Raw genomic sequence first — 19,275 nt, 5'->3', positions numbered from 1 at the left:
CTTAAACACACACATACACACACACAATGCACCTGACTTCACAGCCCATGTCCTTTCAAGTACACCTCACCTCACTCTAGAGCTGCTCAGAGTAAGGCTCAGTTTCACAGAAGTGGTTTTAGCTTGTGTCAGAGAAATGCTGCTTTGAGAAAACTGAAAGTGGAGGAAATAATGTTAGTTAGATGTGGCCGCAGATTGAAATTTTTTGGTTCAACTAGTGTTTTTTGAGCAACCATGTACCGCTCTCCTCTGCTGATCAACTTGGTGGTCACTGAGTAAGGATTTGACACTTGTCCACATACTACCAGTGTTAGGACCCACCTGAGGGGGAAAAAAAGAGGCAGAAGTCAATACTGTCTATTCAGGCTAATGTCCTGCAGGAGACCAGGCAGAGGAGAGGACAGTGGTAGTTCTGTCCAGAAGGGGGACAGAAAGGAGACAGACATCATGGACATACTGGAATTTGAGCGGGGCTTTGCTGCGATTTAGTTTATGAAAGAGAAACTGGAAATTTGCCCTTGAATAATGTTTCCTTTAAATGATCAGTTTTGTTTGGTTTCTTTGTTTTGTTTCTTGCAATTGTTTGGTCTGACTGAGAGTGGGTTTAGGAGCCAGGGTGGCTGCCATTGAGGAAAAGCTGGTGTTTTTCCCAGTTTATCCAAGTAAAAAGTATTCATTTGGTGACTGCATAGGGTCATTAAGGGTAAGGAAAGTCCCCTTGTCAGGAGGAAACAAAACTCACAGTGGAACAGGGCCTATCTTCCCTCAGAGTTCCGGAATTGAGGGATAAAGGTCACCAGTACCTCCGCTTCTGGAAAGGCATGAGTACTAGGGAGGTCAATGGTGTGTGTGTTTGAGTCTGCCGCACCTGGTCTGGTTGAAATAAGAAAGCGAAAGCTCAGGAAACCCAGAGAAGACCCTTTCTTTTTTGGAAGGCTTGGCTTAGCAGAGCAGGGAAAACCCCAGACCCCAGGCCCTCCCCCAAATCATTCGAGGAGCTGGGCAGCGAAGAGGCAGAAGCACACGGGCACATCCACGCCGCCCTGGGGTAGGAGACCAATGGAGAAGTTTAGGGCGGTGCTGGACCTGCACCTCAAGCACCGCAGTACGCTGGGTTACGTCCTGGTGAGCTTGCTGACGGTGGGTGGGGAGCGCATCTTCTCCACCGCGGTGTTCCAGTGCCCGTGCAGCGCCGCCTGGAACCTGCCCTACGGCCTGGTCTTCCTGCTGGTGCCGGCGCTGGCGCTCTTCCTCCTGGGCTACGTGCTGAGCGCGCGCACCTGGCGCCTGCTGACCGGCTGCTGCGCGCCGGGCGCGCGCACTGGCTGCGGCGCAGCGCTGCGCGGGGCCCTGGTGTGCGCGCAGCTCAGCGCTGTCGCTGCGGTCGCGCCGCTCACCTGGGTGGCCGTGGCGCTCCTCGGGGGCTCCTTCTACGAGTGCGCCGCCAGCGGGAGCGCCTTCGTGGCGCGGCGCCTGTGCTTCGGCCGCAGCCCCGGCTGCGCGGACCAGCTGCCGCTGGTGCCGTGCCATCAGGTCCAGGCTCCCGACGTGCAGGACCTGCAGAAGGAGCTCAAGGCCCAGTCGCAGGTCGGGCGCCCGCGCTGGACGCGCTGGGGGGATCGGAGAGGGACGGGCTTCTACGGGGATGGACGGGGGAGGTAGAAATGCGTGCCCTTTCTCCAGACATACGACATCCGAAGACTAACTAGAATGGTTGTTGACTTCTCGTGAGCCGATAGGCATTCCTTCCTTCCTTCCTCCCTCCCTCTCTCTTTCTTTCTTTCTTCCCTCCCTCCTTCCTTTCTTTCTTTCTTCTTCCTTTCCCCTAACTCCCTTCTTTCCTTCCTTTCTATCTCGGTGCTTTTTCTTTTCTTTTTTAAATTGAAGTACAGTTGATTTACAATATCGTGTTAGTTTCAGGTGTACAGCACAGAGATTCAGTTATACGTGTGTGTGTATCCTTTTTCAGAGTCTCTTCCCTTACAGGTTATTACAAAATATTGAGGATAACTAATTAACGGGAGAAAGGCACTTGGGCACTCGTATAGTGTCAGGCATCCACTCTGTACCAGTCACCGTGCTGGGCCCTTTACTTCCTTTATTATTCTCTTCTGTCTTTACAGTGAATACACTGAGTCCAGGTCAAGTTGCTTGTCCAGTCAGAATTGTTACAGTAAAATGAGTCTGCCTGGCTCTAAAGCCATCACCCCACACTACTTCTGGGCTTGTAAAGCTAAGAGGTTCTTGGAAATGAATGTTTGTTTCATTGGATTTTCTGAAATTCCACGTTTTGAGTTCCAGGGATTCGACATATAAACTCCTCCTTGGGCCCTTGACATGCCTTGGAAAATGACTGTCTTGTCAAGTGGGCACTTGTACTGAGGGGTTCGAGAGGTTACTGCCACTTCTTTCTCGTAAGGGATTAAGACCTAAAGCTGTTGCTTGTTCATCATCATAACTCTAAGTAGTTCACACTTTATCTGAGGATTTAAAAATTTCTAAAAAAAAATGTGACTAAATTGCTATTTTGTTGTGTTTTCTGAAGGTGTTGGGCTGGGTCCTGATAGCAGTTGTTATCATCGTCCTCCTGATTTTTACATCCATCACCCGATGCCTATCTCCAGTTAGCTTCCTGCAGCTGAAATTTTGGAAAATCTATTTGGAACAGGAGCAGCAGATCCTTAAAAGTCAAGCCACAGAACATGCAACCAAACTGGCAAAAGAAAATATCAAGTGTTTCTTTGAGTGTTCACATCCAAACGAATACAACACTCCAAGCATAAAAGACTGGCAGCAAATTTCATCACTATATACTTTCAATCCAAAGGAACAGTACTACAGCACTTTGCACAAATATGTGAACAGAAAAGAGAAGAATCAAAGTATCAGATCTTCCAAAGAAGATGTGGTGGTTCCTGTTCTTGGCTTTGTAGATTCATCTGATATGAACAGCACTCCAGACTTATGACCTTATGAATAGGAAAAAAGTTCTTTTGAGTTATTGATTCATTAAAAAAAAAATTGGTATTGTTTATGACTTTTTTTTGGTCTTCCAAATAATGGAAACATAGCATATTAAATCAAATAAAAATTTAGAACTTTATCTCTTTATTATATTATAAGAAAAAAAGGAAGCAAAGGTAAATGGTTCACTCAAAGTGACAACCTGGAACTAAATCAGAATTTTTATATCCCTAGCCTAGGGTATTTTTCACTGAAAAATAATGCTGCTTTCAAATAAAAGAATTTAGTAGCAAAAACAGCAAAATAACAATTGAACTTCAGACCTTTCTTTTAGGGTATTTGATTTCAAATTCACTTTCATGCAGACAGCACATTGTTTGGTACTTTAAAATACTGGCATTTTATGGCTACTAAAACAAAATACAAAATAAAATCATCATGAAAAGGGAAGTAAATTTTTTTAAAAACAAAATTTGAAAAACTATGATAATTGCAGGCATAACCTGTATTTAGTTTGTAGGATCAGAAGGAAATTTTTAAAGCTGTTTATTGTGGTAAATTTCAAATATACACAAAGGTAGAAAGGATAGTATTATGAACCCTCATATGGTCATTACACAGCTTCAATGGAGTGGGGAAGTCAGCTAAAGCCTACACCATACAAATAAATATAGAAATACAAATTGTGAGCTGGTTTAGATTGAGGAGGAGGGGATTGGGGAGGTCTGTGAGAAACTGAAATCTGTAGAGTCAGAGAAGAGCATTTCAGTTTGCAGAACAGTATGTACAAAGGTGGAGGTGAGGAAGATCTTAGTACAGTCAGAAGCCTTAAAGGCGACTAGAGAAAATGTGCAAGGGACAGCTTGTGCCCCCTCGAAATCATGCAAAGGATTTTGGTTTTTATCCTATGAACATCTCAGGAAGATTGATCTGCTTTTCTTTTTATTTATTTATTTTTTTTGTGGTACGCGGGCCTCTCACTGTTGTGTTGAGGCGGACTCTCAACCACTGCGCCACCAGGGAAGCCCTGATCTGCTTTTCTTGTGGGAAGAGGAATGGCAGGGGGAAGAGGGAGAGCCAGGGTGGAAATGGAGAGATTAATCAGGAGGCTACTGCAGGGGAAATAGGTGGGAGTGAACTTGAACCTGGTTGATGGTGATGAAGACAGAAAAAGAAGATAGATTCAAGGTAGACTTCGACAGCATTTGTTGATGGAAAGGATGCAAGGATGTTTTTGAGAGCAAAAGTATCTATAGATAAAATTCTGTTGCTTGATAATGCCAGGACTTTCCAGGGGATCTTAGACTGTCATTCCTGTCCATCTCCCAAATTTATGGCTGTTCTGTGCGTTTAAAAAAATGACTTATGAAAACTTTGCAAAACAACTAAGCACAGATCATATTTAGCCCTTCTTCCTCTTTTGGCAGATCCTTGCTCCTGCTTCTATTTGCCCTTTGTTGCATAGGGGCCATTAAAAAGTACTGGTCAGTAGAGCTGAATATCCTGTTATTGAGAGTCATATATTGCAAGAAAGTTGGCAGAGAAACTGCGTGATCAGTTCTTTTCTATTCCCTAATGAATAGTTTTGAAAATCATATCATGACTACTTTCATTTTTGCTTCCCTTATTTTAAAATTTCTTTAGTATATTCTTCTCTTCAACATTTTTTTTCTGGCCTACCATTTATACTTATGTATAATACTGTCTTCAATAGTCTCACGTTCCATTTTATTGACTTATGCTACACTTTCTCTTGCATGGTCTTTAATATTGTTGTGAAAGTATATATGCTTAAGATAAAAAATGATGATGGAGAAATGTGTGAAAGAAAAAGTGAAATCACCTCATTCCTTTGCAATATGTTCTTCCCAGGGAAGCTGTATACTCCATGTCTAGATAAACATTATCTCATACTATAAATGTGGCTCTGCACATTTTTCATATAAAATATCATAGTTCCATGTATATATACACAACAATTTACCTCCTGAAAAATTACTGCATAGTATTCTACTGATTAGTAGGATATGATTCCTTTTTTGTTAAAAAAAAATACACACACATGCACACATATATATGCACTCATTCATAAAGTATATAAAGATAGGCACAAAATTGTCAGATTTGGTCAATTCTGAGGAATAATAATGGGTCAGGGGATTCTTTTGAACCTCATGCACTTTTTTTTTTTTTTTGCGGTACACGGGCCTCTCACTGTTGTGGCCTCTCCTGTTGCAGAGCACAGGCTCCGGATGCGCAAGCCCAGTTGCCATGGCTCACGGGTCCAGCCGCTCCGCGGCATGTGGGATCTTCCCGGACCGGGACACGAACCCGTGTCCCCTGCATCGGCAGGCGGACTCTAACCACTGCGCCACCAGGGAAGCCTGAACCTCATGCACTTTTGATCTTTGGATTTTAAAATAATAAATAATAAATATTAAGAGTATAATTAGAAACGATTAAAAAGAACCCTTACTACTGGTGTAGGGCTTTACAGTCAATAAAGAGGTTTTGCATCTTTCACTTCATTTTATTTTCAGGAGTTTGTGGGATACCCATGAAACATAATCACTCACACTTACAAGTAAGGAATCGAAGGTTAGAGAAGTCCCGTTGCTAGGCCAAGGTCACATGGTAGAACCGAAGCTAAGGGACTGCTCCTCTCTGGATCATGTAGTTCAAAGTGGCCACTTGGCTGTTTTTATTACTGGGTTAGATTTTTTCCCCTTTTAAATCCATGTGCCCTTGTGAGCGGAAAAGATACAGATGTCCTTAGTGACCCCCAGGAATTTTCATGTCCTTCAGAAACTTGGTGACTACTGATAGCTAAGACCACTTTGAACAAACACAGTGAGATCAGGACACAGCACAGTTATTTCATGGTGGGAACACGGTCACCACTATTTCGCAGGATACATCACTCTTCTGACCCTGGCCCCAAACAGGCCATGTCGTGGGCTCAAGAAGCATTTTTATACTCAATGTATAGTCTTTATAATATCGCAATTAAGAGCTCAGTCACTGGAGAGAAATGGGTGGTATATGAGCAACTGAAACTTATTTTTCACAGTTCTGGAGGCTGGGAACTCCAAGGTCAAGGCACCAGCACATTAAGTGTCTGGTGACAGCCCACTTCCTGGTTCACAGATGGTTATCTTCTCACTGTGTCCTACATGGTGGAAGGGGCAAGAGAGCTGGGGTCTCTTTCATAAGGGCACTAATCCCATTCATGAGGGCTCTGCTCTCATGACCTAATCACCTCCCAAAGGCCCAACCTCCAAACACCATCACATTGGGGATTAGGTTTCAACATATGGATTTTGGAGGGACAGAAGCATTCAGTCTACAGTACTGGGTTGTTGTTCTGGCTCAGCCTCTACTAAGGATATGAGCTTAATCATCTCTCCAAATCTTGGTTTCAGCAGTTGTAAAATGTAAAGTAATCATATTATTTACCCAGATGATTTTTGCTCACAACTGAGATAATGCCAGGAAAATGCTCAATAAACATAATATATTTTTATTATTGTAAGGCAGTAGGCTAACTGGATTGGAGAAAAAGAGAGAAATAAGATAACACTCTTAAGGAACTCTCAAGGAATTGATAGGCAAATAAGTAAACAGTTAACCATTATAGGAAGGGGAATAGAATATACGATAATTAGAAACATAAGCAAGGTGTTTTGAGAAAAGAGAAAATAAATTCTGCCTAGGAATATTTGGAGGAATTTTCACAAAAGAGGAAATAGTTTAAGGCTTCCTAGTGAGTTGAATCCCACTCATCAGGGAGGGACTGAAAAGTCAACCTACCAAAACTGTAATAAACTCCCAAGCTACCCAGAGCCTCCCAACGAAGGTCCCTTGAGTTACATTCCTACTGAACATTGCTGCTCTAGAACATGGTAATCAGCGTTAAGTCTTAAAGAATTCTCCCCGCCCCACCCCGATGTGCCATTTCAGAGTTTCTCCACAATAGCTTCTTTCTCAGGAGCGTTCTTTCTTGAATTCAACTTCTTTTGTGGGCGTGGTGATTGTAGATTTCAATGTAATGTTTCATTCGGTGTGTGTAGAATTTTTTAAATTTATTTTTTAACAGTGGCAGCTTAAGAATCTATCTAATTCAAACCAATACTGCTATGGAGACTAACTTCTTCAGAATTCTTCCCAGTATGTTCACAGTGTCTGGTCACCTTTTCTCATATATTAAACAGTGATTGTCACAAAGAGCTCAATAACCACAAATTTTGACATTCATTGCGAATCGAGACAAACCAATTCAACATATGAATTTTGAAAAGCCACAGATATTCAGTCCATAGCATTGTCATTTAAAGCTTTTAAAATCTACCTGTCCTCCACTCCATCCCACCTGTCTACCCTTACTTTTTAATATTATCCAATATAAATATAATCTCTGAGTTAATCAGGCTTTTGACATCCTACCACACCCATTAAACAGCATGAAAGGCTCAGTCTTACCTCTTCACTCAACTGGTTCTCTTTTCAGTCATTGTTCCAATGTCTTGACTGGGATTTGATTTTATCCTACTTACAAGCTAATAGTTAGCCTGTTACTGTAACATGGAGGCTGGCAGGAGAGATGAAATTTCTGGGCCAATGACCAAAATCTATATTAATCACAGCAGCGCAGACAGCATGAGCATTGTGTTTGCATTGGTTCCCCTTGCCCCCAAGTCCTAGGGGGAACAACACAGAAAGCTAAGATGGATACCTGCACACAGTGTGCGTTGTGTTGCTGGAGAGAACACTAAGCTTAGGGCACCACCATTTTATAGCAAGTAGTAATGAAGCCTGCTTTCTGTCTAAGAGAGAAATTTTTTCTCTCAAGGCAGGTTGCTGCAAACACAACCCTGAGAAATGACCTGGTAAAAAACAGTCAGAGCCTTGCATTCCTAGCATACTAGTAAGACGTGCAAAAGCATGAGAGACCAAGGGAGGACTATCTCCCATCACACAATATCTTCCAACTTTCAAGCCCCATTTCCAATCATACTTCCCCCCAGTGCATCCCCCAACTGCATCAGTCCACAGCAACTTCTTCCTTCTCTGAACTCATGTCTTCACCTCTCAAACTCACTGTAGCACTTGATCAGATACCTGCTTGTATCATATTAAAATTTTGTGTTTTCTCTTCCCAAAATGATTTTATGACTTCTGAAGACTTAAAAAAAATTATCTTGTAAATGCCACAAAACAACAACAAAACTGATAAAAACAAGTGAGAAAGATTAAATATATTCATCATTTCATTAAGAAGAAAAAAGAGTTTAAGTATCACAAATACTTCTTGAAATTTTAAGACACAGGGTACATGACCATGATAATATATCAGTAACCAGAGACCGTGTTTTGGTAAATACACTATCATTTCTAGACTTGAAAACCACTTGTTTGTCAATCACGTGATTATTTATGTTATTTGTTCGTCTTTTGTGTATGGCACTCCGTTTCTTAAAGGCAGTTTATAGCATAAGAAAAACAGTTATATAAATATATTTAATATCATAGAGAAACAAAATTTAATAGCCAAAAGTTTTTTTTCATGGTGTATCCACTAGCAACTTGAGTTACTGATGTTCCACAGAGTGCAGTTTGGGAACCAGTACCTCAGATAATCAGAGGCAGATGGAAAATCCACTGTTGTTTGGCTTGCTTCACGGTATTCTCAAATCACATAGTCTATTCAAAAATAGCAACTTGAATGAACTCAAGACTGAGACATGGTCAAGCTGTGGGGCAACATTTCAATGGCCAAGCAAGTAAATGGATACATAGGGGATTCATTAAACTATAGTTTATTTCATGGAGACCAGATCATCATGTGTCTAGGCATCTTTAAAGATACTTAAAAGCACTTGGAAAGGGGGCAGTGCATAAAATAAAAACCAGATGTTTCTCCTCTTAAAAAATCAAAACAATCCTAACCCCTTTCTCAGCTCCCAGCTCTGCTCAAGAACTCTTGATGAGACAACTGCTTTTTATTCAATTCCTATGCAATCTAAGAAGACTAACTTTGAGCCCACATGCTTTAACTTTAAATCTGCTTGCCACTGTACATACCAACAAAATTCCACAACCCTTCCAGCCTCATAGGCACATTTACCCCAGCTAGAAGCTGCCTAACTCTCCCTGCAGATGTGTGCTGAATCTCTGTCTATAAAATAGGCATTTTATTTTCTAAAAATGTAAACCTTTACTGCACATCCTCTATATCCCCACTCCAATTTGAGATTCAATAATTTATACTTGCTTAAGGAGTGCTTGATAAATGTGATCATTGGCAGTGAAAGGCTACCCAAAGAGGTACTTCTGGTTTAAATTGTTGGTTTGAAAGTACATATTCAGCCACAAGCAAACAAAATAGAAGGATTTTTTTCATGTCATAAAGCAGCCAGAGAACAGGAGAGGAAAAGGCAACACTTTTTCTGGAAGTTGGAAAGCAGGTGGTAAGTGGTGACTGTACTACCAGGCCTGAGAAATCTGAATCCCAAGCCAGAACTGGAGAAAGATAGGAAGGAATATGATTTGTACCGTACAATCCGTACAAAAGGATCAGGATTCAGCATCAGCAGCCACCTCTGGAAATGGGTCTGGCAGCAGAGTTATACGCAGGATTGGTTGAAAGCTTGTTTAAGAAGAACTGGTCCCTCAGCTCTCTGCTGCCATTCCAAGCAGCTGGACAGCTGCTTCTCCCTACCTTAGCAAAAACGGGGGTTTTAATCTCTAGATAGAGTTTTTCAAAAAATTTCTGAACTGAGACAACAGGATAGTTGAAGACAGGGATACTGTATTGAACAAAGTGAAATAAAAGTTAAAATATACATACTGAATTTTATTTTCTCCAACCTGGCTCCCAGAATGCTGGCATTCAGGCTCACATTCTTCAAGCAGTAGGTCAGGAATCATATCTAGCAAATTTGACTGCCCAAGAGAAGAGACCTCAATAAAATGACACATTTTGAGGGTCACATTTAAATTCCCCAACTTGCCATACTGCTCGGGGGTGGCAGGCAGCTGGGGCTACTAACATCACATCTGCCCTCTCCATGGTCTGAGTGGCAATCCTGACCTCCTGGGGTGCTTACAGTGCACCAGTTTAAGATGCAAAATTAACAACTGTTTTCTCTCTCCTTCTGCCTTGCCTTCCTTCTAAAGAAGAGCTGTTTGTCTCAGTTATCATTCCTGCCCCTCTCTGAGCCCTGAGTTTTAGTGCCAGGGTTCTCACACAAATCTAGCTTCACATCCTGAGTGAAATATTTCACAAGAATGTAATTCTGGAATGATCTCACTGAAAAAGCACAGCCAGAAAAGGCCATAAGCATTCACACCCATTGCCCGTTCACACCCAAGGCCAAGGAGATCGCAGACCCCTTTCCCTTAAACAGAGAATGTGCCTGGGGCCCAAAGCAAAGCCCACCAGCTGCCCATGGATATTATCCTGCCCACTGCCAGACCCCCTGCTTGCAGACTGAAGCCTGGGTGCAGAACAGCCACCACCACAAAACATTCTGCACTGTACAAGGACAGACTCAGGAGAGAATCCAAGCAAACAGGCCCCCTTTTCAGATGCTCCCTATGTTTCACGGGAGATATCTGGCTCCAGGAAAGACCGGAAGAAACTATTGACACTCCCCTGTCACAGCCCCATAAGACAGAAGAATGTCAGAAGCCAAGCTGTTAAGGATCCTTCCCATAGCTGCCTGCTTTTCCCAACTCTCTAACTCAGTTGCTATCCAACTCTTGAGAGAGTCAGAAAGTAGGGTATTTAACTCTGAAACTAGATGTCAAAGCCAGGTCTAGATCAGTCCAGCAGGGCTGAGACCAAGTGAAACTGGAGAAGAAATAATGTACTTTGATGGACTTCCAAAAATCCTAGCTGAAAAATCACCAAGTTGGAATCTTTGGAAAAAAATTCCTTACTCCAATCTGTACCCCACTCCCAATGAATCCTCATAAAATGATCCAGAAGAGGAGAAAACAAATTAATGGTTTGCCGGGTCTATAAATCTAAAGCTATTCTAAAGTAAAATGTTTATTAAGATAAAAAAATAATATAATAAGTCCCTCAATTTATTATTCTATGTTGAAGCCCATAATCTACAAGCTCCACTAAAGTTCATATTTTATCCAATATGGGTGGATAACCAAGGAGCTCCAGAGATTTGAAAAAAGTATGAGAGGTAGAAGCCAAAACAAATGGAAAAAGTTACTTGGAGGAAACAGACACTATGTACTCCTAAGAAAACTTTAAAAAGACGACCAATAATGATTTTAGAGATGTAACAGGAGACATGACATGTATGAAATGAGAATAGAATTGTATTTAAAAACATTTGAAGGACAAAAGAGTTCTTGAAAATTAACATGATAGCAGAAATTAAAAATGCAATAGGGCTTCCCTGGTGGCAAAGTGGTTGAGAGTCCGCCTGCCGATGCAGGGGACACGGGTTCATGCCCTGGTCCGGGAGGATCCCACATGCTACAGAGTGGCTGGGTCCGTGAGCCATGGCCGCTGAGCCTGCGTGTCCGGAGCCTGTGCTCCGCAACGGGAGAGGCCACAACAGTGAGAGGCCCGTGTACCACAAAAAAAAAAAAAAAAAAAAAAAAATGCAAGAGAAGGTTTGGAAGATAAACTTGAGGAAATCTCCCAGGATGTAAAATATTAATATAAAGAGATGGAAAAGAGAGAAAAGTTAAAAAAAGAGAGAGAGAGAGAACTAGTCTAGGAGATCTAACATCCTACTAATAAGAGCCTAGCAGAAAGCAGGGAAAATGGATAGAATAGGAGAAGAAATCATCAAAGAAATAATTCAATGTTTTCACCAAATGGAAGATGGATTTCTAGATTGAAGAGTTCATCAGGTGATCAGCACAGTAGAAGGACACAGAACCACAGTGAGATCCATCATGGAACAATTTTGGAACAATGGGGATAAGAAGATCCTAAAGTTTTCCAGAGAGAAATAATAGACCAAGAATCCAAAATCAAATGGCACTGAACTTCTGAAAAATATCTGGAAGCTAGATGATCATGTTTTCACAAACTTTATCCCCTATTCACTCTTTATCATGAAGCTACTAAGGTATGCACTCTTTCAGAAGAGGGAGGACACCGAGAAAGGAAAGTCATAGGATCAAGGAAACAAAGGATCCCATAGAAGATAGAGGAGAAGAGAATCTCTAAGAGGATAGTGAGAGGAGAAGACAAGAATGATGGTAAAATTAACCCTTGATAATAAGATTAACCCTATCTGGGTTAGTCAAGGGTTAGAAAGGAAGAAAGTTAAACACAACAAAATTATGCATTCTTAATATTTTACTGGAAAATCACTGTGACATCTTTCAAATAGCATGTGGTGTTTATAAAACGTTGTCCACAGATTCTTTGAAACTCCTTCCTTCAAGAGATAGAGATGAATTCCCTTACTTGATTGTGAGCTGGACTTAGTGACCCATTTCTAATGAACGGGAAAAAAGTGGAAGTGATGATATCAAGTGTCTTCAGAACCTAGGTCATAAAAGATGTTGCAGCCTCCTTTCTCTCTCTCTCCTGGATTTCTCTCTCTGGTGGAATTCAGTTGCTGGGTTGTGAGGGTGATAGAGCAGCCTCAGGAGAAGCCCATGTTGTGAGAAATTGAAATTTCCTACCAATAGCCATGTGAATGGCCTGTCTCGAAATCAAATCCTCCAGCTCTAGTCAAGCCTTCAGATGGCTACAGACTCTGCTGACATCCTGATGGCAGCCTTGAGAGAAACCCTGAACCAGAATGACACAGCTAAGCTGCTCCTGAATTCTTGACTCCCAGAGACTGTGAGATAATTATTGTTGTTAGATCATTAATTATTTTAAAATTATGGGGTGGTTTGTTACACAGCAAAGGTAACACTGCCTTTTGAAGTAACTTATGTCTCTAAGGTCCATTCTCCCACCTGTTGTTTTATGACATTATATCTCATTTGCTCTTAGCTGAGTGTCACATGTTGACACTATTGCTGACCATGAGGCAATTTTTGGAGAGAGTTTTACACTGTACTCATGCGTAAAATAACTGTGGTTTTGATGGGTTAAGGAAGCTGGATTTGTAAATGCCCAACTACTGGCTGGTAATCACCACTTCTTCATTCCTGAATTGCAGCTCTCAGCATCATCAAAATCTTATTTTAAATTTTGAGTATGTTTTTTTCCCACTGCAGTAGGTAAGCAACAAGACAACATCAAAAGGCTTGAGAGAGACTATCTCTAAGAAGATAAATTGATAGAGAACTTAATGTGTTTGAAAATATTAAGAGGAGATTTATGCACGTGGGGGAAGAATTTAAGGATTACTGATAAGAATAGGGAAAGCTAAGAAAATGTAAAGACTCTTCTATTATTAACTCTAGGGAAAAGTTGTAGAGGAAAGGAAACCTACTCTTAGTGTGCTGCATGGTCCAGTGGTCAATAGTGTTTACACAGTCTTGGTAATGTAACCACCGAATATTGATCTAACCCGATTACGCCCTAGTAGGAGGGATGGCAGTCAGGAAGTTTGCCTATGTGTGTGGTTAGGATGGAGACTGTGTGTGAGAAAGCCTTACATTTCTTGTGTGGAAATAAAAAAATAATATCTCAGACTGAAAAAATAAAGAGCTATGTAAGCATTTTATGCATAAAGGTGAAGTAAATGACAGAAGAATCGGTCACAAGAGTAGAGAGGAGATGCTGAGGTGAAGCAGGAAACGGCAAAAGGTAAAAGTGATGGAGGTCAGGGAGGAGAGGCAGGCAGATGATTCACACTCTCATCTGATGCTTTAGATTGTTTGCACGAATACATTTTTTTAAGTAAATTTTAAAAGAAAAGAGACATAAGATAATAACTAAAATAATCACTAAAATGTATGGAAAGAGTCTGTAAATGTCACCAATGTTACTAATAGGTGCTTTATGTCTTTTGCAATGTCAAATCCTTTTCCAGGGGCCCCTCAGATATGGTCCTTACAGGTACAGAGAGGAATATTTGCATGATATTAACTTTCACTTAAGATCTTCCAGTGTTTTCTGAACTGATGAAAAATAATCCTATGACTGGAGCCATAATAATCTGCTCTTTGAGAAGAATATTTTTGTGTTTTGAGATGAAACAAAATTTCTAGTGACAACTTTAATCAGTTCTGGTGACTATTTTGTTGACTACTGATTTAAAGCATGAAAAACAATATTCCAGTTATTGAATAGATTTTCTTCATTTTAGCCTTTCCTTCTCTTTGCAATGTCACTCCAAAAACTTTTGAAACGGGAGACAGATTGATTTAATTAATATTTATTAAGCATTCATTACATGATCATAGTCTAGCAGGGGATGGGCAGCCCTGGAATCAAATAATTAAAATGCAATGGGATTTGTGCAAGATTAATGTGTGTACATGTCAGAGAAATAGTAGAGAGATAATTTCTCTCAGAGTTGCCTCAGGTATTTATGGAAGGGAGCAAGATATAAATTGACTGAGGAGTTGGAGAGAGGTGATAAGGGAAGGTTTTAGAGAACACGAGACCTGTAGAGGTTTTCTGTGTAAGGGTTCTACTATCCAGGGGAAATATCTACCTTGAGAAAAGTGCCAACCATGGAGCCTGCATATATCAGAATCTGGGGAAGAAAGAGGAACTGGAGGAGAATGAAGGAGACTTAGGATTAATAGCCAGCTAAAATAGAGGAGAAGAATCCGGATAGAGAAATTTTAAGACAAATATTTTAACATAGAATTGTCCAGTTTCAAAGCTGGCACTCTGTCTTTGTTTGGGCTGCTATATCAAAATTCCACAGACTTGGTGGCTTAAACCACAAAACGCATTTCTCCCTCACAGTTCTGGAGGCTGGGAAGTTCAGTATCAAGGTGCCAGCAGATTCAGCTCCTGGTTTGCAGATGGCTGCCCTGTTGTATCCTCAGAAGGCCAGGAGAGAGGGATCTTATGTCTCTCTTCTTGTAAGAGAATTAATCCCATCATGAGGGCCTCACTCTCAAGACCTAATCTAACCTTAATTGCCTCCCAAAGGTCCTACCTCCAAATATTATCACACTGGGATTAGGCCTTCAAAATATGACATTTCAGGGGAGACAAACATTCAGTCCATAAAACACTCTTTCTGCTACCTCACATTTTCTTAAAATTTGCCAGTGAAAGGATGAAGGAGGCATCAATTGTCTGTTAACTAAGCAGTGTCGAGAATGTTGTTTGTTTGTTTGTTTGTTTTTGCGGTACGCGGGCCTCTCACTGCTGTGGCCCCTCCCGCTGTGGAGCACAGGCTCCTGCCGCGCGGGCCCAGCGGCCATGGCCCACAGGCCCAGCCGCTCCGCGGCACGCGGGATCCTCCCGGACCGGGGCACAAACCCGCGTCCCCTGCATCGGCAGGCGGACTCTCAACCACTGCACCACCAGGGAAGCCCTTGAGAATGTTTTTTCTAGGATGGTGGAGACTTGAGCATACTTTTAGGCTTATGAGAAAGAGCCAAGTGAAAGGTGAAGGTGGATAAGTGACTAAGAAAGGTTCCTGAGGATGTAGTGGGAGCTAGAGCATGCCTGTGTCTCTATAAGCAAATCCATAGACTAGTAATTATTTAATTTGCTCTGGGATCTTCCTCCTGACACCATTATCAACCTTTCAGGTCTCAGTAACTTTATTAATTTTTTTAAAAGCAGGATACTTTAGATAATCCCCAAGAACATGTTTGGTACTAAACTTTTATCTTTGTAGCTTTTTCTATAAAATCCACCATCCCAGAGCTGGAAAAAACTCTCTGAGTTATTGTATGGTCTATCTTCCTGCTGCCAAGCCAGATTTGCTGCAAATATTTTTATCTCTAAAAGGTAGCTACCAGGCATATCATCGTGTTCAAGTACATTTAACTTTCAGTTATAGAGTATCACAAATCTTTGCCCAGTCCGTGCATAGAAACTATTGGACCCGGAGAAGTTGAATTCTTGGCAAAGAATTGTCCCCAGAGCTGTGTAAACTCAAGCAACTAGTTTTGGCCTCCTTTTCCCCCCAGTTCATTCATTTTGATTTGACATCCTCATGAAGGACTCCACCCCGTGGCTGTTTAGAAAAGTTTAAAGAGGCAATTTCCCACCTCTCAAGGGGGTTGAAAAGCACATTGTTTAGACCTGGAGAGCTTCCAAACTGTCTGAAATGTCTTAGGTAGTCACAGGGCAGACACAGGTTATAGCTTTTAGGGACTGCTGACATTCAGGAGGGGGATTTGTTTCTTTCTGTTAGTTTTTTTTGTTTTTTTCTTTTCGGTATGTGGGCCTCTCACTGTTGTGGCCTCTCCCGTTGCGGAGCACAGGCTCCGGACGTGCAGGCCCAGCGGCCATGGCTCCCGGGCCCAGCCGCTCCGTGGCACGCGGGATCCTCCCGGACCAGGTCACGAACCCGCGTCCCCTGCATCGGCAGGTGGACTCTCAACCACTGCGCCACCAGGGAAGCCCCTTTCTGTTAGTTTTTAAGTGTCTCTGCAGCAGTAAAAATTATGTCCATGAACACTTTTTACTTTTCGGCTCCAGCTTTTGTGCTGCTTTTCCTGTATTTTTTTTTTTTCAATAGTGGCATTTGTCAGCTTTTTGCAGGATTCTGTGTGAACCCTTGAAAAATCTTTCCCAAAGAGGAACAGTGCCATTTCTTTTACATCTTTGGGAAAATCGCCTTACAAGTCTTTGTAGTCCAGTTATGTGGCTTTCTATGGCTTTCCTTAGTGGTCAGTTTTCTGTGTACACCATCAGCAGTTTCAGAATGCAGGAGTCCCTGGGACAACTTTGTAACCACAAATCTAGTGCCCGCTGCAGGGAAGAGCTCCTTAAAAGAGCTGAATTTCCCAATCTCCTTCCGAGACACAGGGAATCCCGCTTTTGATCCAGGTGGAGTCTCAGGTCAGAGCAAGCAGTGAGGCTGTTATCCCCTTTGTGTTGGTGCGAGGGTGGAGAATGGTTCATTAGAGCACAGGGGAAGTAAAGGTGAGCTGTATTTTCTCCCCAGGCATGTGTACAGTTATTCAAGCTGAAGATTGGGGTATTTTCTACTTCCGGGTGTGCTTGCTGAGAGGATGGGTGGTGACCTGCCCCAAGAGGTGTCCTCATCCAGCCTCCACCCCCACTCCATCTCCACAAAGACCATGAACCTTGCTTCACAGTGAAGATTGAGGCCAGTGGTCACGAGCTCTAAGCTCTTCCCCTAACACCTCCAATCCTATTCCTATTTATGCCCATTCTCACCACCATCACTTTTTCTCAGGGGAAGGGGTGGTCTTTCTGCTGTTCAGAGTCAAATTTTTCTCTTATGATCTGGATCTTGTCCCCTTCTACCTTCTGACAACCTTGCCTTGTCAATCATTCTCTCTCTATATTTTTCTATGCCTGCATTCTTAAAAACTAAAAATAAAAGAGCAAACAGCCCAACTGTATACCAGTATCCTACTTCTCTTTCCATTTACAGTCAAGTTCCAAGAATCATTTATACTAGTATCTCACCGGCCACAGACCTTTCAATCCACTGCAATGAGGCTGCTGTCTCCATCTTGCCCTGTTGATCTGAGGCAAAGACCTCCTCATCAAGTCCAATGTCCCTTTTCTGGACTAACTTTCTTGACTGGCCTGTGGCATCTAACACCTCTGACCACTCTACTCTCCTTGAAACTCTCTTGGCCTCAGTGTCACCAGTTTCTCCCATCTCCATCTCTGGCTAGAAGTCCAGCCTCCCTCGTGCTCTTCTTCTCTTGCTGCCTCTTGAGCGGTGGTATTTCTCAAGATTCTATCTTCGCTCCTTGTATTTTCGGAAGTCCACCCAGCCTCCCAAGCTAGACACTCGGGAGACATTGCCAACTCCCTGGACTTCCGGTCCCACGAATAATACACTTAAGGCAGGCAAATTTAGGCCCTTTGTAGTTTCATATCCAACTCCTTTTCTCTCCCCGTTACCAACTTAATGCCTCACAGATTATTATGAAAATTAAGTGACATACCACATAATTAACGTGCCTAGCACCTGATAAAAATCTTAATTGAATCCAAAACCAAGAAAGCAGCATTTGCAGATGCTTCTATTGTTTGGCAAATACGGACCACTGGGAATTAGCACTTCCTCTTTTAAGTCATTAAAATCTATGTGGTTCACATGCTACAAGGAAATAGCAAGTCACTAAGTACAGTCTGCTGGCTTGAAAGATTCAGGCCACTTGGGAGGCTCCAGAAATCAGAAGGATTCTGAGTTGGAAATCCTCAAGTGACTCCGGATGTGACTTAAGTTTCCAGTAGAAATAGTTGAAGGAAGAACCCGAAATGTATGAGTTTTTTGTGTTTTTTGTTTTTTTTAAGAGCTACCACTGATTGAAAATGTCTTTTTTCTGTGAAATCTACTTTTTCTGGAACCTGTGCTCTGTGGATGCACACCATAATGCTCGTTCTATTCTCTCTGTCCTGTAACCTTTTCCTCTCTGTGAGGAAAAGAGCTATTGTCAATGCAAATTTTATTTCATTGAGCATTCAACCATGTGAAAAATGTAATAATAAGCAGTTTATTCTCTTTGGTACTCCAATATGTTGCAAATTATCTGACCTATCACATAGTTATCATGCAATGAACCTTGTTGCATTACTGTAACAGAAACCCAACTCTACTACTTAAGGAATATAGTAAATGTATTGCCTCATGTAACAGGCAGGTTTTTCTTCTCTTCAGTCCATTCAGCCTTGTCCCCCTCCCTATGTCAGCAGCAATGACTGTGGTCTGGGGAATGCCATGTCACGATTGGCTTAGATCTGACTGGCAAGATTTTAAACTGGGAAAGAGCCACCGTACCTAGGTAATAGCAATGAAGCTGGGTATATGGATGACTTCCTCTGAAGTAGATGGGTTGCGTTGCCTAATAAAATGCTGGGCACCTGAACAGAAACATGTCATTCTATTGGGACAGGGAAACACACAGGCAGCCAACAAATGTCCATTACATGAAGAATAATTAAAATAAAGGAACTGAAACAGAGAATAAAAAAGGAAGTAAAGGAGCTGCAGGGAGACTTCTTTGGAAGAAAGAGAAGTGTATGTAGTGGAAACAGAGCTCCTAGAAGAAAAAATGGAAGACAAAAGAAACTGAAGGAAGAAAAGCAAAGAAAGATTTAATTGGGAAAAACAGAGTCTGAGTTTAAGGGAGAACAAGGAATTATCCTAGGACATTTATTTCTTGACTGTTTTTAGTGAAGGATTTCCAATGGTTGATGCATTTTGTTTGTCTTCTGTCAGTGAAACACTTGAAAAATAAAAT

General features: G+C 41.8%; 1 protein-coding gene across 2 annotated transcripts; it reads left to right on the top strand.

Moving 5' to 3' along the window:
* Positions 1-966: 966 nt before the first annotated feature.
* On the top strand, positions 967-3,040 carry CALHM6 (calcium homeostasis modulator family member 6). Of its 2 annotated transcripts, none has more exons than XM_060167931.1 (2): positions 967-1,125; positions 2,546-3,040. In XM_060167931.1, the coding sequence occupies exons 1-2, from the start codon at positions 1,060-1,062 to the stop codon at positions 2,966-2,968; spliced, it is 489 nt and encodes a 162-aa protein (XP_060023914.1). In that variant the 5' UTR covers positions 967-1,059; the 3' UTR covers positions 2,969-3,040. The 2 variants fall into 2 exon arrangements, with proteins under 2 accessions (XP_060023914.1, XP_060023913.1); XM_060167930.1 differs by having other exon boundaries at positions 967-1,587.
* The last annotated feature ends 16,235 nt before the right edge of the window (positions 3,041-19,275 follow it).

This window comes from Lagenorhynchus albirostris, chromosome 12 (assembly GCF_949774975.1).
Source record: "Lagenorhynchus albirostris chromosome 12, mLagAlb1.1, whole genome shotgun sequence".
NCBI lineage: Eukaryota > Metazoa > Chordata > Mammalia > Artiodactyla > Delphinidae > Lagenorhynchus > Lagenorhynchus albirostris.
Note: the sequence above shows the minus strand (reverse complement) of the source record. Positions and strands in the feature narration are given on the sequence as shown.

Excerpts from the sequence above, each read along its gene's own strand:
- CALHM6 (XM_060167930.1), top strand. The coding sequence starts at position 1,060 with ATGGAGAAGTTTAGGGCGGTGCTGGACCTGCACCTCAAGCACCGCAGT. Across the intron at positions 1,588-2,545 it reads AGCTCAAGGCCCAGTCGCAG|GTGTTGGGCTGGGTCCTGAT; the intron begins GTCGGGCGCCCG and ends TGTTTTCTGAAG.